This window comes from Oncorhynchus tshawytscha, linkage group LG16 (assembly GCF_018296145.1).
Source record: "Oncorhynchus tshawytscha isolate Ot180627B linkage group LG16, Otsh_v2.0, whole genome shotgun sequence".
In the NCBI taxonomy this organism is placed as follows: Eukaryota; Metazoa; Chordata; class Actinopteri; order Salmoniformes; family Salmonidae; genus Oncorhynchus; species Oncorhynchus tshawytscha.
Genome location: NC_056444.1, coordinates 11944325 through 11967279, shown reverse-complemented (window position 1 = coordinate 11967279; position 22955 = coordinate 11944325). Strand labels below are relative to the sequence as shown.

The following is a 22955-nucleotide window of genomic DNA, read 5'->3' as shown; positions in this document are numbered from 1 at the left end:
AGGGAAATTATCAACCTCGTAGGCTGAAACTACTGTCCTTACTGCTGCTGATCTGACTACTGGGACTGCTTGGTCTGATCTGCCTAATTATTTGAAGTAAAGAAGGATTATAAATGTAATCACCTCTCATCTCAATTTTCAAGGCGTCAGTATTTGAAATAAATGGCTTACTCTGTAGGCAGATGCAATAGTGAAATTGCACATGTTTCTTTTGAGTCTGATAGCCTATGATAGCCTAAGACATGTAGGCTTTGGTTAAAGTCAAAATCCCACAGTGGAAAATCCATCTTTCTCTCAGGTGCAGGGTGAAGATGCTAAATGGACCCCCCCCACACTGCCTTCTACCAAAATGTTTTATGGCAAAGTGGTGCTAACTTTGTTACCTGACAATACACACTGTACAAGTCAGACACAATACCAAAACGTGACGATACACACTGTACAAGTCAGACACAATACCAAAACGTGACAATACACACTGTACAAGTCAGACACAATACCAAAACGTGACAATACACACCAATCTGACATTTCTTAATTTGTATACTAGACTAATATTTAGAGGTAATAATAACTTGAATAATATCAATGAAATGCTACTGATGATAATAATAAAGTGTAATGGAAATAGGGAAGTTGCAGAGAAAACCCATGTGTTTCTTTTGAGTCTGATATGCGCCAACCCCCCCGCTCGGTGACCCTGTACATTGGCCATGAAAATGATCATAACCTCAAATTCCTTATTTTTTTCTTCTCAAAGTTGCCAAAAGAGTGAGTCAATGAAACCAGACCATAGTCACTGTGTCGGGTTTTCGAAACTATTGACTGTGAGGGGGAGGTTTACTCAGAATATTAAGACATTTCCCATAAACTCCCTGTCTTAAGATTTATGTTTTACTAAAACATATTATTTACTCATATGTTCCACACAGAGAATGCATTGATCAGTTAAAATATTTGTAATGTTTAATCAATTCACCATCACTATTTACACAACATTCTTTGCTAAACCGAGTGCCCTGAGCGTTGAGTAACGCGACCTGAACTGCTGAACTGGTAGCTGGCTAACATCTTCAGCCACGGACAGCATTTTTACCTTATCAACCCAGATGCTATCTACCAGTGAACTGTTGAAATGTTAGTCTTTTGTGTTCAGTGACAGTGGCATTCCAAAGATGGCAGCCATTCAGCAGAAGCCGCTCCTGGGTAAGGCTGATGAGATGACCTCTGACCATTGGGGGCCTGCTCAGATCTAAGCCAGTCAATCACGGGGCCTTGTTATCCAAACATTGACCAGGCCTCACTGACTGACTGATGTCCCTTTCACACTAATGAGCTGAGCTGTATAATCATTTGAGGGCTGCTTATATTTGTCCTTTAATGGATTTTTTTTTGGGGGGGGGTATCCCAACTCCACATGATACTCCCGCAGGGAGTGGGGTCACAGCCAGGGAAGCCATTGTACAGCGCCCCTGGAGCAATTAGGGTTAAGTGCCTTACTCAAGGGTAGAGCGACAGATTTGTTCACCTTGTCGCCTCCAGAATTCAAACCAGCAACCTTTGGTTACTGGCCCAATGCTCTAACCTCAACGCTACCTGCCGCCCCACCGTACCCACTGACCTGGTTACGCATCCACCGTAGTTGCTAAAGTGTGGGGATATAGCCATTTAGTTCACATCACATCATCTCAAGCAGTTTAGTCCAAAAAGCTGTATAATGTAGGATGTCAGATAAGCTGATGAAGATAATTATGGGGCTAATATTGCAGTTAACTCTAATAAGACATGAGGATATTAAAGCCCATCATTAAATAAAAATGACAAGTAGGACAAGGATGCTAGTTTGGCTTTGATTTCATTTTCCGCCACATGCAAGCGTTCACCATGGAGCCCAGATTTGGTCGGCAGATGCAGACAGATGATTAAAGCATCCCCAGTGCAAAGGAGCCCCAGTGCAAAGCATCCCCAGTGCAAAGGAGCCCCAGTGCAAAGGAGCCCCAGTGCAAAGCATCCCCAGTGCAAAGTATCCCCAGTGCAAAGTATCCCCAGTGCAAAGCATCCCCAGTGCAAAGTATCCCCAGTGCAAAGCATCCCCAGTGCAAAGCATCCCCAGTGCAAAGCATCCCCAGTGCAAAGCATCCCCAGTGCAAAGCATCCCCAGTGCAAAGGAGCCCCAGTGCAAAGGAGCCCCAGTGCAAAGGAGCCCCAGTGCAAAGGAGCCCCAGTGCAAAGGAGCCCCTGGAAATAGGTGTAAGAAGCCTGAAATGACCACAAATCACCACATCTATGGGTGACATCAGTCTCTGACTATGTGCCAGTCAGCCATTTAGTAGCGCTGATTAGCAGTGTGCTGTTACATCACGACTAGGTGGTGATTTATTGATGAAATACCAGGACCTGACTGATGGTCCCTGTCCACAACCAGTTGCTGTGTCAATAACATCCCCCCGGGCTGTCACTGTGTCACTTGCCTTCCCACAGTTATTTGCACCTGGTTAGATCATGTCAAAGCTAGGTACTGTAAAATAACCCTCTCCGGGATTAAGACTACCATGAGCCAAAATATGAAAGATTGGGTTTCACTTTCACAGGATCAAATCCATCGGGATTTGAGATTTGGCTCTGATGTTTAAAGTCAATTAACGCAATTGATTTTTAAACAAGGAAAACATTGTGAGTTTGGTGGTCAGAGAACATGGTTGAGGTTTCTTTCATGACAAACCAAGACCAGGATGGTTTCTAATATTGAATAAAATAATTTTTAAGCTGTTAAAAACATTATAACAAGCTAATAAATAGTCAACACGAAAATAATAATTGCTTTCCAATCCACTCTCCCTGCATTTCCTCTTTACAGCCCACAGAGCACAGGGGTCGAGCCTCTCTGTCAATGAGAAATCAGCAGCCACTGAACGGCAGACAGACATGCAGACAGATGGACAGACAGTCAGTCAGTCAGTCATACCAATTTCACACTGTCTTGCCGAACCGTACTGTACTGTCACGTTACCGATCAGTGGGTCTGACTCTGAGACAGTCTACCACTCGCCTGGTCAGATGTCTCAGTGCTGCTATGTCATTAGGCTAACAACTCCAGTTTCCTGGAGGGCCTCTGAAGGCCTCACCATCACTTTTCTCCGGAATGCTTTGGGACCATTCAATTCAATAGGATTAAGTCGTAGGCCAAGCTCACAATGGCCACCTTCTCCTGGGAAGCGTACATATGTTTTAGATTTTAGAGAGGAGATGTATTGATGTCTTTGAAATGCCAGTAAAGATCCCTTGTCAGAAAGGTTTAATTGTGTCTGGAATGAAGTTCTGCTCATGAACAGCTTGTTTATTAACTATTAATAAACAGTGTAAGCATAATTTGTTATGCTTTAGTTAACATGCATAAAGTAGTTATTAATCATGCTCCTCAAAGACATGCCCTGCAGACAGAACACAGAGGAGAAATTATGAGGATGGGTCTGCATTGGTGGTGGGAGGTAAGGAGGGGTTGAAAGGTAGCGATTCAACTCCTCTTTTGTGGGGGTGAATTGAAGGTGTGTGTGTGTGTGTGTGTGTGTATGTAAACATACCATGTACTGTGTGTAGATGTCATGGTCTTAAACCCTACTGGGTCTCCCCCAGGTCTCTTCCCCGCCATCTTCAACCTGGCCAGTAATGCAGAGATCACCACCAACGCCACCTGTGGAGAGCCTGAGCCAGAGATGTACTGTAAACTGGTGGAACACGTACCAGGACGACGCATCCGCAACTCCCAGTGTCGGACCTGTAATGCCCAGAGTCAAAACCCCAAAGGTACTGGAGTTAGGGCCCTCTGGGCGAAGGCGGAGAAGGGGAGGGAAGCAGTGGTTTAACTCTGTTATGTCTACTGGCTAGTGCTTCAGACAGTTTGACTTTCTACTGTCCCACTATCTTTGAGTTACAGTATCTGTCTGTAATACTGTACTTCTTGCGTGGATTCCAGGCATTAATTTTATTGCTTTCTCTTGATTTTATGCAGAGCAACATCCAATCACCAACGCCATTGACGGCACCAACGGGTGGTGGCAAAGCCCCAGCATTAAAAATGGCAGACAGTTCCACTGGGTGACCCTCACACTAGATTTACACCAGGTAGGAACCTCCAGGACTGCAATGTCACTGGTTTAACGCTGCTACGGCTGTGAACACACACACACGGTCACATGATTCCCAGATAATAGTTAGTTAGTGTGTGTCTGTGGTCTGTACACTTAGAAAATAGGTGCTATCTAGAACCTAAAACAGTTGTTCAGCTGTTCCCATAGAGGAACCCTTTGAAGAACCCTTTTTGGTTCCAGGTAGAACTATTTTGGTTTCATGTAGAATCCCTTTTGGGTTCCATGTAGAACCCTCTGTGGAAAGGGTTTTTTCATGGAACCCAAAATAGTTCTACCTGGAACCAAAAAGGGTTCTACCTAGGTTCTCCTATGGGGACAGCCAAAGAACCCTTTCAGAACCCTTTTTTCTGAGTGTAGTTCAGCAATTAGGAAACTCACCCTTGAACCCCACCACTGTGAGACCCTACCTCCACTCTCACTCACTGTCTCCTCAACACTCCACTATGGCTTGTACACAGTTACAGGCAGTGGAGGCTACTGAGGGGAGGACGGTTCATAATAACGTCTGGAAATCACATGGTTGATTCCATTCCATATGCTCCATTCCAGCCATTATTATGAACCGTCCTCCCCTCAGCAGCCTCCACTGGTCACAGGCCACTGCTAGACCACTACTGCAATGGAGGTCCTATTTATTGCCTGGATGGCCTGTCGCTCCCTCCGTCTCTTTTTATTGCCTCTTCTTTCTTTCTTTCTCACACTCTCTTGCTCCACTCTTTCCGTCTCACTCACTGTCTTCTACAGTATCTCTCTGTCTCTTTCTCTGTCTGTCTCCCTCCCTCCTTCACCTTGTGGGGTTGACTGAGCTGAGCCAGCTACTATTAAAATCATTTTTTAACAGGCACTCAAAACAAGACACACTTTCACTGAGCCACACATACACTCACACACACACACACACACACACACACACACACACACACACACACACACACACACACACACACATACACACACACACACACACACATACACACACACACACACACACACACACATACACACACACACATACACTCTCACATACACACACACACATACACTCACACACACACACACACACACACACACACACACACACACACACACACACACACACACACACATACACACATATACACACACACACATGTTATGTTCTTCTATCTTCTTGGGGACCTAAAATGTATTTCCATTCAAAATCCTATTTTACCTAACTCCTAAACCTAAACCTTAACCTTAACCTTAACCTTAACCTGTAACCCTAAACCAAACTCCTAACCATAAATCTTACCACTAAACACTTACCCTTACCTTACTCTAATTGTAACCTAGCCCTCAACCTAACCCCAAGCTTAAAATATCTTTTGTCCCCACGAGGGATCATTTCCCTTGTTTTAAAACAACACATACACACTGGGGAATAGACTGAACTGCAGTCACACAGTATATCTCTGGGGATTAGAATGAACTGTAGTCACACAGTATATCTCTGGGGATTAGACTGAACTGCAGTCACACAGTACATATCTGGGGAATAGACTGAACTGCAGTCACACAGTATATCTCTGGGGATTAGACTGAACTGCAGTCACACAGTATATCTCTGGGGAATAGACTGAACTGCAGTCACACAGTATATCTCTGGGGATTAGACTGAACTGCAGTCACACAGTATATCTCTGGGGATTAGACTGAACTGCAGTCACACAGTATATCTCTGGGGATTAGACTGAACTGCAGTCACACAGTATATCTCTGGGGAATAGACTGAACTGCAGTCACACAGTATATCTCTGGGGATTAGACTGAACTGCAGTCACACAGTACATCTCACACAGTCACACAGTATCTCTGGGGATTAGACTGAACTGCAGTCACACAGTATATCTCTGGGGATTAGACTGAACTGCAGTCACACAGTATATCTCTGGGGATTAGACTGAACTGCAGTCACACAGTATATCTCTGAACTGCAGTCACACAGATATCTGGGGATTAGACTGAACTGCAGTCACACAGTATATCTCTGGGGATTAGATGAACTGCAGTCACACAGTATATCTCTGGGGAATAGACTGAACTGCAGTCACACAGTATATCTCTGGGGATTAGACTGAACTGTAGTCACACAGTATATCTCTGGGGATTAGACTGAACTGCAGTCACACAGTATATCTCTGGGGAATAGACTGAACTGCAGTCACACAGTATATCTCTGGGGATTAGACTGAACTGCAGTCACACAGTATATCTCTGGGGATTAGACTGAACTGCAGTCACACAGTACATATCTGGGGAATAGACTGAACTGCAGTCACACAGTATATCTCTGGGGAATAGACTGAACTGCAGTCACACAGTATATCTCTGGGGATTAGACTGAACTGCAGTCACACAGTATATCTCTGGGGATTAGACTGAACTGCAGTCACACAGATCTCTAGACTGAACTGCAGTCACACAGTATATCTCTGGGGATTAGACTGAACTGCAGTCACACAGTATATCTCTGGGGATTAGACTGAACTGCAGTCACACAGTATATCTCTGGGGAATAGACTGAACTGCAGTCACACAGTATATCTCTGGGGATTAGACTGAACTGCAGTCACACAGTATATCTCTGGGGATTAGACTGAACTGCAGTCACACAGTATATCTCTGGGGAATAGACTGAACTGCAGTCACACAGTATATCTCTGGGGATTAGACTGAACTGTAGTCACACAGTATATCTCTGGGGAATAGACTGAACTGCAGTCACACAGTATATCTCTGGGGATTAGACTGAACTGCAGTCACACAGTATATACAGTACATTTTCAAGTAGATTTAAGTCAACTAACTTGACAACTCAGGAACATTCACTGTATTCCTGGCAAGCAACTCCAGTGTGGATTTGGCCTTGTGCTTTAGGTTATTGTCCTGCTGAAAGGTGAATTCATCTCCCAGTGTCTGGTGGAAAGCTTACTTAACCAGGTTTCCTCTAGGATTTTGCATGTTCTTAGCCCCGTTCCGTTTCTTTTTTATCCTGAAAAACTCCCCCGTCCTTAACGATTACAAGCATACCCATAACATGATTCAGCCAACACTATGCTTGAAAATATGGAGAGTGGTACTCTGTAATGTGTTGTATTGGATTTGCCCCAAACATAACACTTTGTATTCAAGACAAAAAGTTAATTACTTTGCCACATTTTTTGCAGTATTACTCTAGTGCCTTGTTGCAAACAGGATGCATGTTTTGGAATATTTGTATTCTCTGCAGGCTTCTTTCTTTTGTCAATTAGGTTAGTATTGTGGAGTGACTACAATGTTGTTGATCCATCCTCAGTTTTCTCCTATCACAGCCATTAAACTCTGTAACTGTTTTAAAGTCACTATTGGCCTCTTGGTGAAATCCCTGAGCGGTTTCCTTCCTCTCCGGCAACTGAGTTAGGAAGGACTCCTGTATCTTTGTAGTGACTGGGTGTATTGATACACTATCCAAAGTGTAATTAATAACTTCACCATGCTCAAAGGGATATTCAATGTCAGCTTTTTTTTACCCATCTACCAATGAGTGCCCATCTTTGTGAGGCATTGGAAAACCTTTGTGGTTGAATCTGTGTTTGAAAATCACTCCTCGACTGAGGGACCTTACAGATAATTGTATGTGTGTGGTACAGAGATGAGGAAGTCATTCAAAAACCATGTTAAACCCTAAAATCATGTTAAACCCCTTATTATGTCACTTGTTAAGAATAATTTCACTCCTGAACTTATTTAGGCTTGCCATAGCAAATGGGTTAAATACTTTTTGACTGAAGACATTTCAGAATTTCAAAAAATATATATATACATAATTCCACGTTGACATTAGGGGGTATTGTGTGTAGGTCAGTGACAAACAAATCTCAGTTTAATATATTTTAAGTTCACGCTGTAACACAACAAAATGTGTAAAAAGTCAAGGGGTATGAATACTTTCTGAAGGCTCTGTACATCACTAGGGATTAGACTGAATATCTTTCTCATGCTTAGATGTGTCCCCTCCCCACTTCCTCTTGGGAGTTCCGGCAATTTATATTGACCTCAGGAATGCAAAAATGGAACTCATTTGGAGGTAGACATCCCAGTAATTGTTTTCATGTGAAAACACAATCTTCAAAGTATGTGAGAGACTCAACCCAATAATGAGTCAGTGACTCAACCTAATAATGCAATATTCTCACACTAGATCAAACAAACATTTTTATTAAGTGATTAAAAGAAAACAAAGTGTGTCATGTCAATAAATGTACATTATTAATACCAGATGTCAAGAACAATATAATAAACCAAGCCAAAATGACAGACTTCTCAAAACCAGAGCGGTTGACTTAAAATGGTTTCACGAGCAAAGAGAGACAAACAAAAGATTAGCTTCTCAATGGGAGGTTTGTCTGGATGATTTCGTGTGTCTCTAAAAGCGTCTGATTTCCCATGAGCTAGTGCTAGCCTAGCATCCTCTCCTCTGACATCATTGATACGGTGCTTGGCCTTGGAAAGGAGCTCAGATACTTTGTGTCGCAAACTAACTGCTAGATCTCAATACCAACGTCTTCACGTGGGAGAACACTGATTCTCACAACAGTAACATGAATGCAACTGGTGCACTAAGAAATATTAAATTGGCGTTATACTGCATCTAGGGTATATCTTTATTAAAAACGGATGGCTTTGATTTCTGACGGTTCAAAAGAGGGTTTCACATTAGTTTACAGAGCCACAATGTACTGAACATAAATAGAATAGAATAAAAGATCCCAGAAATGCTCAATACGCATATACCGCTTATTTCTCTGAAATGTGTTTACATTCCTGTTAGTGAGCATTTCTTTGTTAGTGAGCAAGATAATCCATCCACCTGACAGGTGTGGCATATCAAGAAGCTGATTAAACAGCATGATCATAACACACAGGTGCTCCTTGTGCTGGGGACACTAAAAGGCCACTCTAAAATGTGCAGTTATATCACACAACACAATGCCACAGATGTCTAAAGTTTTGAGGGAGCATGCAATTGGCATGCTGACTGCAGGAATGTTCACCAGAGCTGTTGCCAGAGATTTGAATGTTCATCGCTCTACCGTAAGCCGCCTTTAGAGAATATGACAGTACTTCCATCTGTTCTCACAACCGCAGACCAAGCCAGCCCAGGACCTCCACTTCCGGCTTCTTCACATTAATAAAGCTCTTTTGTGGGAAAAAACTAATTCTGATTGGCTGGGCCTGACTCCCAAGTGGGGGGGCCTATGGCTGCGCCCCTGCCCAGTGATGTGAAATCCATAGAAAAGGGCCTTATGAATTATTTTCAATTGACTGTAACTCAGTAAAATTGGTGAAATGGTTGCATGTTGACTTTATATTTTTGTTCATTGTATATACAGTGCATTCGGAAAGTATAAAGACACCTTGACCTTTTGCACATTTTGTTACGCTACAGTCTTATTCTAAAATTTATTACATTTTAAAAATCCTCATCAATCTACACACAATACCCAATAATGACAAAGCGAAAACAGGTATTTGACATGTTTGCAAATGTATTAAAAATGGAAGTACCTTATTTACATAAGTATTCAGACCCTTTGCTATGAGCTCAGGTGGATCTTGTTTCCATTGATCATCCTTGAGATGTTTCTACAACTTGATTGGAGTCCACCTGTGGTAAATTCAAATTGATTGGACATGATTTGGAAAGGCACACACCTGTCTATATAAGCTCTCACAGTTGACAGTGCATGTCAGAGAAAAAACCAAGCAAAAACCAAGGTTGAAGGAATTGTCCGTACAGCTCCGAGACAGGATGGTGTCGAGCCACAGATCTGGGAAAGGGTACTAAAACATTTCTGCATTATTGAAAGTACCCAAGAACACATGGCCACCATCATTCTTAAACGGAAGAAGTTTGGCAACACCAAGACTCAGAGTTCCTCTGTGGAGATAGGAGAACCTTCCAGAAGGACAACCATCTCTGCAGCACTCCACCAATCAGGCCAGATGGAAGCCACTCCTCAGTAAAAGGCACATGAAAGCCCGCTTGGAGTTGGCACCTAAAGGACTCTCAGACCATGAGAAACAATATTCTCTGGTCTAATGAAACCAAGATTGAACTCTTTGGCCTGAATGCCAAGTGTCATGTCTAGAGCATAGTGATGGCAGCATCATGCTGTGGGTAGGTTTTTCAGCAGCAGGGACTAGTCAGGATCGAGGGAAAGATGAACAGAGAAAAGTATAGAGAGATCCTAGATGAAAACCTGCCCCAGAGCGCTCAGGACTTCAGACTGGGCCAAAGGTTCAAATCAAATGTTATTTGTCACATACACATGGTTAGCAGATATTAATGTGAGTGTAGCGAAATGCTACTGCTTCTAGTTCTAACCGTGCAGTAATATCTAAGAAGTAATCTAACAATTCCCCAACAACTACCTAATACACACAAATCTAAAAGGGTGAATAAGAATATGTACATGTAAGTACAGTGCCTTGCGAAAGTATTCGGCCCCCTTGAACTTTGCGACCTTTTGCCACATTTCAGGCTTCAAACATAAAGATATAAAACTGTATTTTTTTGTGAAGAATCAACAACAAGTGGGACACAATCATGAAGTGTAACGACATTTATTGGATATTTCAAACTTTTTTAACAAATCAAAAACTGAAAAATTGGGCGTGCAAAATTATTCAGCCCTTTTACTTTCAGTGCAGCAAACTCTCTCCAGAAGTTCAGTGAGGATCTCTGAATGATCCAATGTTGACCTAAATGACTAATGATGATAAATACAATCCACCTGTGTGTAATCAAGTCTCCGTATAAATGCACCTGCATTGTGATAGTCTCAGAGGTCCGTTAAAAGCGCAGAGAGCATCATGAAGAACAAGGAACACACCAGGCAGGTCCGAGATACTGTTGTGAAGAAGTTTAAAGCCAGATTTGGATACAAAAAGATTTCCCAAGCTTTAAACATCTGTGCAAGCGATAATATTGAAATGGAAGGAGTATCAGACCACTGCAAATCTAGCAAGACCTGGCCGTCCCTCTAAACTTTCAGCTCATACAAGGAGAAGACTGATTAGAGATGCAGCCAAGAGGCCCATGATCACTCTGGATGAACTGCAGAGATCTACAGCTGAGGTGGGAGACTCTGTCCATAGGACAACAATCAGTCGTATATTGCACAAATCTGGCCTTTATGGAAGAGTGGCAAGAAGAAAGCCATTTCTTAAAGATATCCATAAAAAGTGTCGTTTAAAGTTTGCCACAAGCCACCTGGGAGACACACCAAACATGTGGAAGAAGGTGCTCTGGTCAGATGAAACCAAAATTGAACTTTTTGGCAACAATGCAAAACGTTATGTTTGGCGTAAAAGCAACACAGCTCATCACCCTGAACATAACATCCCCACTGTCAAACATGATGGTGGCAGCATCATGGTTTGGGCCTGCTTTTCTTCAGCAGGGACAGGGAAGATGGTTAAAATTGATGGGAAGATGGATGGAGCCAAATACAGGACCATTCTGGAAGAAAACCTGATGGGCGTCTGCAAAAGACCTGAGACTGGGACGGAGATTTGTCTTCCAACAAGACAATGATCCAAAACATAAAGCAAAATCTACAATGGAATGGTTCAAAAATAAACATATCCAGGTGTTAGAATGGCCAAGTCAAAGTCCAGACCTGAATCCAATCGAGAATCTGTGGAAAGAACTGAAAACTGCTGTTCACAAATGCTCTCCATTCAACCTCACTGAGCTCGAGCTGTTATGCAAGGAGGAATGGGAAAAAATTTCAGTCTCTCGATGTGCAAAACTGATAGAGACATACCCCAAGCGACTTACAGCTGTAATCGCAGCAAAAGGTGGCGCTACAAAGTATTAACTTAAGGGGGCTGAATATATAGGCATAGGCAAGGTGCAATAGATGGTAGAAAATACAGTATATACATGTGATATGAGTAATGTAAGATATGTAAACATTATTGAAGTGACATTATTTAGAGTGGCATTGCATAAAATGACTAGTAATCCATTTATTAAAGTGGCCAGGGATTGGGTCTCGATATAAGCAGCAGCCTCTCTGAGTTAGTGATTGAACAGGGAGTACAGGAGAGGGCTGAGCACGCACCCTTGTAGGGCCCCAGTGTTGAGGGTCAGCGAAGTGGAGATGTTGTTTCCTACCTTCACCACCTGGGGGGGCGGCCCGTCAGAAAGTCCAGGACCCAATTGCACAGTGCAGGGTTGAGACCTAGGGCATCCAGCTTGATGAGCTTGCAGGTTACTATGGTGTTGAATGCTGAGCTATTGTCAATGAACAGCATTTTTACATAGGTATTCATTTTGTCCAGATGGGATAGGGAAGGGTGCAGTGGGCAGTGTGCAGTGGGCAGTGTGATGGCGATTGCGTCGTCTGTGGACCTGTTGGGGCAGTATGCAAACTGAAGTGGGTCTAGGGTGTCAGGTAAGGTGGAGGTGAAATCATCCTTGACCAGTCTCTCAATGCACATCATGATGGACCGTAGTCATTTAGTTCAGTTATCTTTGTTGGGGGAACAGCCATCTTATGGGAACAAAGACTGAAGTGGGTCCTAACACCCCAACCAGCTGGGTGCATCAGGTAGGGATGGTCTGGGCCAGCAGCCTTGAGAGGGTTAACATGTTTAAATGTTTTTCATCACATTCCCAGTGGCACTGTATTATCCTTAAAGTCAAAGAAGGTGTTTAGTGACGTCGGTCCGTGACGTGGCTGGATTTCTTTTTTAGTCCATGATATAGGTCTCATGTCTGAGCTGTCCACCTTGTCCCTTTACTGGCATTTACTTGTTTGAATGTAAAACAGAATAATTGCCTTTTATTTATTTTAAATTGTTTAACTTGGGTAAAATGTTTTGGGTAGCCTTCCACAAGCTTCCCACAATAAGTTGGGTGAATTTTGGCCCATTCCTCCTGACAGAGATGGTGTAACTGAGTCAGGTTTGTAGGCCTCCTTGCTCGCACACACTTTTTCAGTTCTGCCCACAAATGTTTTATGGGATTGAGATCAGGGCTTTGTGATGACCACTCCAATACCTTGACTTTGTTGTCCTTAAGCCATTTTGCCACAACTTTGGAAGTATGCTTGGGGTCATTGTCCATTCGGAAGACCCATTTGCGATCAAGCTTTAACTTGATGTCGTGAGATGTTGCTTCAATATATCCACATAATTTTACCTCCTCATGATGCCATCTATTTTGTGAAGTGCACCAGTTCCTTCTGCAGCAAAGCACCCCCACAACATGATGCTGCCACCCCCGTGCTTCACGGTTGGGATGGTGTTCTTCGGCTTGCAAGCCACCCCTTTTTTCCTCCAAAAATAACGATGGTCATTATGGCCAAACTGTTCTATTTTTGTTTCATCAGACCAGAGGACATTTCTCCAAAAAGTACGATCTTTGTCCCCATGTGCAGTTGCATACTGTAGTCTGGCTTTTTAATGGCGGTTTTGGAGCAGTGGCTTCTTCCTTGCTGAGCAGCCTTTCAGGTTATGTAGGACTCGTTTCACTGTGGATATAGATACTTTTCTACCTGTTTCCTCCATGATCTTCACAAGGTCTTTTGCTGTTGTTCTGGAATTGATTTGCACTTTTCGCACCAAAGTACGTTAATCTCTACAAGACAGAACCCGTCTCCTTCCTGAGCGGTATGTTGGCTGCGTGGTCCCATGGTATTTATACTTGCGTACTATTGTTTGTACAGATGAACGTGGTACCTTCAAGGATGAGCCAGACTTGTGGAGGTCTACAACTTTTTTTTCTGAGGTCTTGGCTAATTTCTTTTGATTTTCCCACAATGTCATGCTAAGAGGCACTGAGTTTGAAGGTAGGCCTTGAAATATATCCACAGGTACACCTCTAATTGACTCAATGATGTCAATTAGCCTATCAGAAGCTTCTAAAGCCATGACATCATTTTCTGGAATTTTCCAAGCTGTTTAAATGCACAGCCAACTTAGTGTATGTAAACTTCTGACCCACTGGAATTGTGATACAGTGAAATAATCTGTCTGTAAACAATTGTTTGGAAAAATTCCTTGTGTCATGCACCAAGTAGATGTCCTAACCGACATCCCAAAACTATAGTTTGTTAACAAGAAATGATTTGAGTGGTAGAAAAATGAGTTTTATTGACTCCAACCTAAATGTATCTAAACTTCTGACTTCAACTGTATTCCAAGACCTCTTTCCATGGATAAACATGACACCAACCCTAAGGACACAGGAAAGACAAGTTTGGGACAAGTCTCTGAATGTTCTTGAGTCTCCCAGCCAGAGCCCGGACTTGAACCCGATCAAACATCTCTGGAGAGACCTGAAAATAGTTGTGCAGCGACGCTCCCCATACAACCTGACAGAGCTTGAGACAATCTGCAGGGAACAATGGGAGAAACTCCCCAAATACAGGTGTGCCAAGCTTTTAGTGTCATACCCCAGAAGACTCAAGGCTGTAATCGCTGCCAAAGGTGCTTCAACAAAGTACTGAGTAAAGGGTCTGAACACTTATGTAAATGTAATATTTCTGTAAAAGTTCATGTGCATTTTTTGCTTTGTATTATGTGTAAATTGATGAGGGGAAAAAACTATTTAAACAATTTAATCCATTTTAGAATAAGGCTGTAACGTTACAAAATGTGGATAAAGTCAAGGGGTCTGAATACTTTCCGAATGCACTGTATATGATTATTTAAGCATTCTATGTTAAGTGAATGAGTGAAATGCCTTTGGTGAAGACATGCGTTTTTTGGTTTGGTGCCTGTGGCATCCATCTTGATTAGAACCCTCAGTGTGGTTCTTGGCAGACAGTACTAGTATTGACGAGTATCCAGCAGGAGTTAAACCCGACAGGAAAAAGTGTCAGGATTGAGAAGGGCTAATCTGGCTGTGTATTCCACACACACACACACACACACACACACACACACACACACACACACACACACACACACACACACACACACACACACACACACACACACACACACAGAGAGAGAGGGGAAAACCAAGCTCTTTATCCAAAGAACAGGCCCCATCCAAACAAACAGAGGGACACCGTTTGGGGCGGTCTCTTCCAGTGGGCCCCCCTGGCGGATCATCAAACCCAGTGGAGAGACTTGGCCTACACTGTTCCCTTACACAGCGACAATACTGTCACCACCACCGTAACCATCGTAACCACCCGCTGACAAGACACAACCTCCCGATGGCAACATGTTACATGACTTTTCAAGACCACACTTCATGTAGACAATGTGGGAAGTGGGAAGGTAGTATGTGATGGGTTGTGATTGGTGATAGGTCAATTCAGTTCAAATTCACATTCAATTGTTGAATTGAACAAATTCTGAATTGAGGGGGATAATTGAAGCCAATGGACAATTTCAAAAAATATTCCAATGTGTATTTGACCTTGACCGCAACCTTGAAACCACTCTGTGCTTCATAACTTACAGTAACTGTTATGGTGAAAGAGCCTTGGTACCTGTGGCCCCTTAACTACACTGGCATTATACTGGCAGATAGACACACTGTCCTGTCCTGTCCTAGCCTCTCTGAGCGCAAGTCCTGTCCTGTCTGGGGCTCTCCGGCCCCCATCACCCTTCCCCCATCTCCCACCAACACAAAGGACTTACTCATCTCTCCCCTCCAGACAAAAAGGCCTGTTGTCAAACGCAAGCCTCTTTTATGTGATCGAACTCCAATTGTCTGGATTTCTACTTTACTGCCACCACAGCATATCTTAAATGCTTATACTGTCAAAGTTTGATATTGGTCATGACAAGGCCTGAGAATGTACTGCTTTTCTGTGTCAGAGACACATCACAAAGAGGGGAGCGAAAGGAAACCTTTACACAATACTTAAGAAATTCACCTGACAATATCACATCAAATCAAATCAAATGTGTGTCTTACTGTGGGTCTTACTGTGGGTCTAACTGTGTGTCTAACTGTGTGTCTAACTGTGTGTCTAACTGTGGGTCTAACTCTTGATCTAACTGTGGGTCTAACTGTGGGTCTAACTTATTATCACACACAGTTTGGTGTGTATTGTAACAGGCCAGAGGTTAGGACAAGGTATTTATTAGTAGGTGATTAGTAGAAAGAAGGACAAAGCTCGGACAACGTCTGTGGCGGCCATCTTTCTTCAGAGGCCTTGTTTCTTAGCTGTGGGGCTCAGAGAGCAGGATTTTGCTCCGCTATTTGAGCCCCACCGACACAGCCCAGACACAGCCCAGACCCAGACACACACACACACACAGACACAGACACAGACACAGCCCAGACCCAGACACACACAGACACACACACACACACACACACACACACACACACACACACACACACACACACACACACACAGACACAGACACAGACACACACCCACAGACACGCACAGACACAGACACACACAGACACACACAGACACAGACACACACAGGCACAGACACACACAGACACACACACACAGACACAGACACACACACACACAGACACGCACAGACACGCACAGACACAGACACACACACACACACACACACACACACACACACAGACACACACAGACACAGACACACACAGACACAGACACACACAGACACACACACAGACACAGACACACACACACACACACACACACACACACACACACACACAGACACAGACACAGCCCAGACCCAGACACACACAGACACACAGACACACACACACACACACACACACACACACACACACACACACACACACACACACACACACACACACACACACACACACACACACACACACACACACACACAGACACACACCCACACACAGACACACACACCACACACACAGACACACCCACACACAGACACACACAGACACACACACAGACACAGACACACACACAGACACAGACACGCACCGACACAGACACACACAGACACACACACACACACACACACACACACACACACACAGACACACACCCACACACACAGACACGCACAGACACAGACGCACACACACACACACACACACACACACACACACACACACAGACACACACACAGACACAGACACACACACACACACACAGACACAGACACAGACACAGGGAGAAGATAAACTGGTGAGAACGGGGCACTTTTGTTGGCTTAGGGGCTGATGGGTAATCCCCCTGTCTCTTCCATGAAGCCTGGTTCCCCTCGTTCCCACTGACTGGGTCCCCTGACTGTCACCTTGTTATCTTCCCCGCACAGAGGCGAGTCCGGCTACCCGTCAGGAAGCACAGCTCTATTAATTAGTTATAATGTCAGGCCAAATGGAAAGGTGTTAGTAAGTGTATGTGTTTTCATTTAGTCTCGTAGGTCACAGTGTACCCTTTGACACGATTCAGTCATCAAACACACTAGTCAGACATTTTCACTTATCCTTATCCCCCCCCCATCCAAAATGGCAGCTAATTACTGTGGTGACACAGCAAAAACAATCCACGGCTTGTTTCCCTTGGCTACTGGCAGCCAGGTCTGGCTAGCTCACATCAAATCCTCCAGCCAGTCACTGTGACCAGGCAGCTTAGCCGAGACATGTCATTACACACAGATTGGGCTCCTACTGGGCGGAATAGGATTTAGTTGGTAACGAACGATTAAGAGACACAGTGGGAACAACTTTGCCCTCAGTGTCTAGTCATGAAGAACACTTTGTATTCTAGCCATTACGGTATCTAGCCCCGTCCAAAACATTTCTGAAATATGGCTTTCAGGTCAGTTCTACAAATGCCTGCACGCTCTGCTATTCTATACCAATGAGCTTCTGCCATAGATAGTAGCGGCTTGAAATAATTATACATTTGAAATAAGTGATATCTGGTGTATCCTCTAAACTGAGTGCTCTAGTAATTGGCTATTAGTTAAGTTGAGGCACAGAGGCAGCTAGTCCACCACCGTTCAGATCTGTCTCCACGCAGGACTGGAATGTTTGGGAGTCCACATGGATCTAGATTAGGCAGCGTTTCAATCACTAACCCAGCCCGGTCACAGAGTTTGTCCGCCCCGTTCGCCCTACGATAACACTAAGCTCCTTTGAGGGAGATCACTGACACACACACGTACGCACGAACACATAACTTTCGCGTTCCACTCTTGCCCCCTATAAACAAAGAGCAGGAAAGGCCCATTGGATTAGACTGGGACAGAGACCAAAGAAAATCTCAGATGACCAAGTTTCCTAGATGAGAATAAAGATGCTTCCTGACAAAAGGATTCTACAGATTGAAGCCCCAGAGAGAGAAAGCTGCAGCTGGAACAGGAATGATAACCTGACAACCTTTTCCCCTGTTCCATCCATCTATCTTGTCTTTCAAAGACAAGGAAACAAACAAATATTCCCATACTGACTAAGGCATTTAGCCAAAGATGTTTTAGGGTCTTGTCTAGCTACCAGAGGCCCATGCAGATGAATAATTCTAGACTGTAATTGAAGGATCAGACGTAACTGAGGGAAGTCAACCAGCTGAGGGGGATTGACATTTAGATCGACTGGAACGACTCGATGTGGCTTTGCCAACGATACCTGCTAACGATTGAACAGGCACAAGTCATGAATCGCCTGTAAATCAGCGGTGACTTGCCAGCAGGTAGATTTACAGCCTCACACAGCTGCTGACAACCTTAAGGGATGGTTTAACAGAGCAGGAGTTGGTGTGGGTGGGTGGGTGGGTGGGGGGGGGCGTCACGCTGATGTGAACATCCTGTCTCAGGTGTCTGGTTTCCACTTATTCCCTGGGGAGACGCAGCGTTGACAAGCCAATAGGAGAAGCCGATAACGGATATGTCAGGTTCTGTTTGTGTGGGGCAGGCTAGACTGTTATTGGTGTCACTGAGATGGTCATAGAGAGGTGTGAGAGAGACTGGGAAAGAGAGAATGGGAAAGGCCCTTCAGGCAATAAATTGCACCTCCATTGCAGTAGTGGTCTAGCAGTGGCCTGTGACCAGTGGAGGCTGCTGAGGGGAGGACGGTTCATAATAATGGCTGGAATGGAGCATATGGAATGGAATCAACCATGTGATTTCCAGACGTTATTATGAACCGTCCTCCCATCAGTAGCCTCCACTGCCTGTAACTGTGTACAGGCCATAGTGGAGTGTTGAGGAGACAGTGAGTGAGAGTGGAGGTACAGTGGTTCCTCCTTTAAAATTTCCTCATACAGCAGCACATCTTGTGGGCTGCAGCATTCTATGGCACATTCTATGGCAGACATTTTTTTTAACGTTAATGCAAGTTAGTGCTAGTTGGACCACCAGAGGGCAACTTTGAGAAGCATTTGATAGTCTCCCGTATTGGCATTACTAGAGAATTTAAAACCTTTTTTCTAATAACATAGTACATGGGGTTGATTTTAAGATATTTGGCTTAATTAATGTGATATTATGGTGTTTCTATTCTGAAAAAAAAGGAAAAATAAAACCCTCAGGGTTTCTGTTAGCCTGGAATGGAAAATATTGCGCTGTACAACGTGATGGTCGGGAGTAGTCTACAGCATAAGAGGATTCTAAATTAATATCTAAGGGGCATAACATTTCCACACCTTAATTGTAGTGTAACCAATATTAATTTAGCCTATGGTAGGCCTACAGTATATCTAAACATATTTTTTTCAATGATGTGACTCTGCCAATAATTACATTAAGAGGATTGGAGGATTCTAAATGAATATCTTAGGGGCTTTTATATCATTCTAAATGAATTAATAATAATAATAATCGCATTGTTTAAAAAGTAACGATATTTTGGAGATTTCGTTTTCATTTAACCTAGAGTGAGCGAGAAAAAGGCAGTTCTTGAACATGGGGTGAGACATTCTCACTAATTTGTAAATAAAGCCTGTTTGTTATTTAGAATTATTTATTTCTGGAGAAACCTAACTTGATTACAGTGGGGTTCAGGGGAGAGTTTACTGATTACTGAGCTACAGACTACATACTTACCAGAGACAGAAGAGGAAGCAAGACATCCCACTCCCTAATGTTTTCTGTTTCAATGGAAATCAATGAACTACATTAAGCAGACCTTCTATCGCATTGGTGACTATAGGAGAGCCCCCCCCCCCCCTTAAGCAGACAATGGTAAACGGCCTGAGTAAACTATCTTCATTTATCCACCATCTTTGCTCTAACTAGCCATTAGAGATCATGTGACTGTGTGAGGGGTCATAAGGGTCATATGCTGAAAGGTTATAGCCTAGATGCTCTAAGACTGCAATTCAATCAAACTGGTAATTGACATTTTGACCACTCCACATGAACGATGGTTGCAGAGAGTTTGTGGTGCCCTTAACCCCAGAGTGGTTAAATGTTTCAGGACACCGTTATTACGGTTATTACCTGCTGCTCTCTTTGTGCCTTGTCTGTCAAAGACTTCTTTGTGCTCTTATAAATGAAGCCTTGTATGTACAGTGCCTTGCGAAAGTATTTGGCCCCCTTGAACTTTGCGACCTTTTGCCACATTTCAGGCTTCAAACATAAAGATATAAAACTGTATTTTTTTGTGAAGAATCAACAACAAGTGGGACACAATCATGAAGTGGAACGACATTTATTGGATATTTCAAACTTTTTTAACAAATCAAAAACTGAAAAATTGGGCGTGCAAAATTATTCAGCCCCCTTAAGTTAATACTTTGTAGCGCCACCTTTTGGCGCTGTATGTAAGGTGCACAGCTTGAGATTTCAGTCATGCAGAACAAAATGGAGATTCAGGCATATTATGGGTGGGAGAATAACTGTGTGTGTGTGTGGCAACAGATTTTCCAGGTGGCCTACGTCATCATCAAGGCAGCCAACTCTCCTCGTCCCGGTAACTGGGTGCTGGAGCGTTCAATGGACGGTGTGGAGTTCACACCCTGGCAGTACTACGCCATCAGCGACACAGAATGTCTGACCCGCTACAACATCACCCCCCGCCTCGGACCCCCCACCTACAAACGAGACGACGAGGTTATCTGTACATCTTACTACTCGCGGCTCGTACCCCTGGAGCATGGAGAGGTAGCTATGGATTTATTTGACCTTCACCACAGTGGTCTGAAAACTCCCTGCCCGCCAGCCATATCAGGCTCATTAGCTGCACTTTGGTGGCCCACGGGTCAGGCGTTTGAAACCACTGTTTACTAGGTCCGACTTTTATTTACAGACCTGGGGCCTGTTCAGGATGAGCAACATTACAGAACTTTCATTGAATTGAGTAGAGAATTGGGTGTGAGCTCTATGTGGCATTCTCTGGCACCTGTAGTCCAGCCGGTGGATGACTCGAGTGTCCTCCAGACAATGAAAGCCTACTGGGCTAGTGTCACTCTAACCGAGGCAGAGACGTAATGAACGTCTGTGGTTAGGATACTCTGTAGTTACCCACAGCCCCTGACGGTGCATCTAAGTACTTTAACAAGGAAGGTTAGACAAGGAGATGAAGCCACGTCAGAGTGTTGAGATGCACCCCAAACCTCACAGTGAGATCATCAATCTTCTTTTACATTGTTTAGCCTTGTGTTATGTTAACCCATGTCAGCTGCCTGACAAGTCAGTCTGTGCGTTATATGAGGAAAGAAATGGCAGTAATACACTCGATATCTGTTGTTCATTTTTGTCACTAGTCTTTGATTGAAAACGTGTAAACGTAAAATGATCAACTGCATGCTCATGACTTTGATGTATTCATCTATATTTGGTCATGATGGTCCTTTGACATCATTGTCGATCCCCTGTTCAGATCCACACGTCTTTGATCAATGGGCGGCCCAGTGCTGACCAACTGACCTCAGAGTTGCTGGACTTCACCTCAGCCCGCTACATCCGCCTGCGTCTGCAGAGAATCCGCACGCTCAACGCCGACCTCATGACCCTGAGCTACCGCGACCCCAAGGAGGTGGACCCCATCGTCACCAGACGGGTACGACTAATACACTTTCATGTTAAAGCACTGCCACTAGCACTCACTGACTGTTCTGTTTTCTGTTTAAGTTAAACGGTGTGTTTAACCTAATTGGTCATTCATTCAAAATACGTGGTTTGAACGTTGCCTTGAATAACTTTGTCAAAATGTATATTTAGCATATTTATGGTTGGTTTTATCAAAAATGCTATTTGCAGCTGAACGTCTGAAATATTAGTTGATACGTCATTTGTCATTTCTCCTGGCTGATTAGAATGTTGTAACTTGATTGGCTTTGTATTCCGTTGAAAGTCATGTCTTTCTAACTTGATTGGCGTTGTATGTTTGTGTCTCCTTGTGCAGTACTACTATTCAATCAAAGACATTTCAGTGGGTGGGATGTGCATCTGTTACGGACACGCCCAGAGCTGTCCCTGGGACCCCGTTGCCAAGGTAACACCAGGCCGTATTCAGTTTTGCCCATTCAGGCTCAGTGGCTGTCATTCAGCTTTTGTTTCATAATGCAGAGTGTATAACTGATTTACTGCCTTTCACATATTGTGTGTTAAACATTTCACATTTTGACTAAATTAAGCTCCTCTTATCGGGTCAACATTGATTCATTGCTGATCTGTTGTAATTGCTGTACACACTTAATATAAAGAGTACTTTTATATCAAATTTATGCAATGCACGGTAGTAATACTTCATACCTCATTATGGGCGAATGTTAAGTTAATGGGAGGATGAGAAAGTAAGTACTAAGGCCCTATTCCCACTACAAGAAATGGAAGGAGAGTGTGACGAGTGGAATGCCGAAAGAGATTTCTACTTTTCAATTCACATTACATCCTTAC

At 43.6% G+C, this 22955-nt stretch overlaps 1 protein-coding gene across 3 annotated transcripts in view; it reads left to right on the top strand.

Moving 5' to 3' along the window:
• LOC112216475 (laminin subunit alpha-1-like) overlaps positions 1-22955 on the top strand; it is an 81583-nt gene that overhangs the window by 10690 nt on the left and 47938 nt on the right. For all 3 annotated transcript variants that reach the window (XM_042298782.1, XM_042298781.1, XM_042298783.1), the window contains exons 2-6: positions 3634-3804; positions 4010-4122; positions 20976-21218; positions 21937-22116; positions 22462-22551. In XM_042298782.1, coding sequence (XP_042154716.1) covers positions 3714-3804; positions 4010-4122; positions 20976-21218; positions 21937-22116; positions 22462-22551 — 717 coding nt within the window. In that variant the 5' untranslated portion in view covers positions 3634-3713. The remainder of the gene's footprint in view (positions 1-3633; positions 3805-4009; positions 4123-20975; positions 21219-21936; positions 22117-22461; positions 22552-22955) is intronic.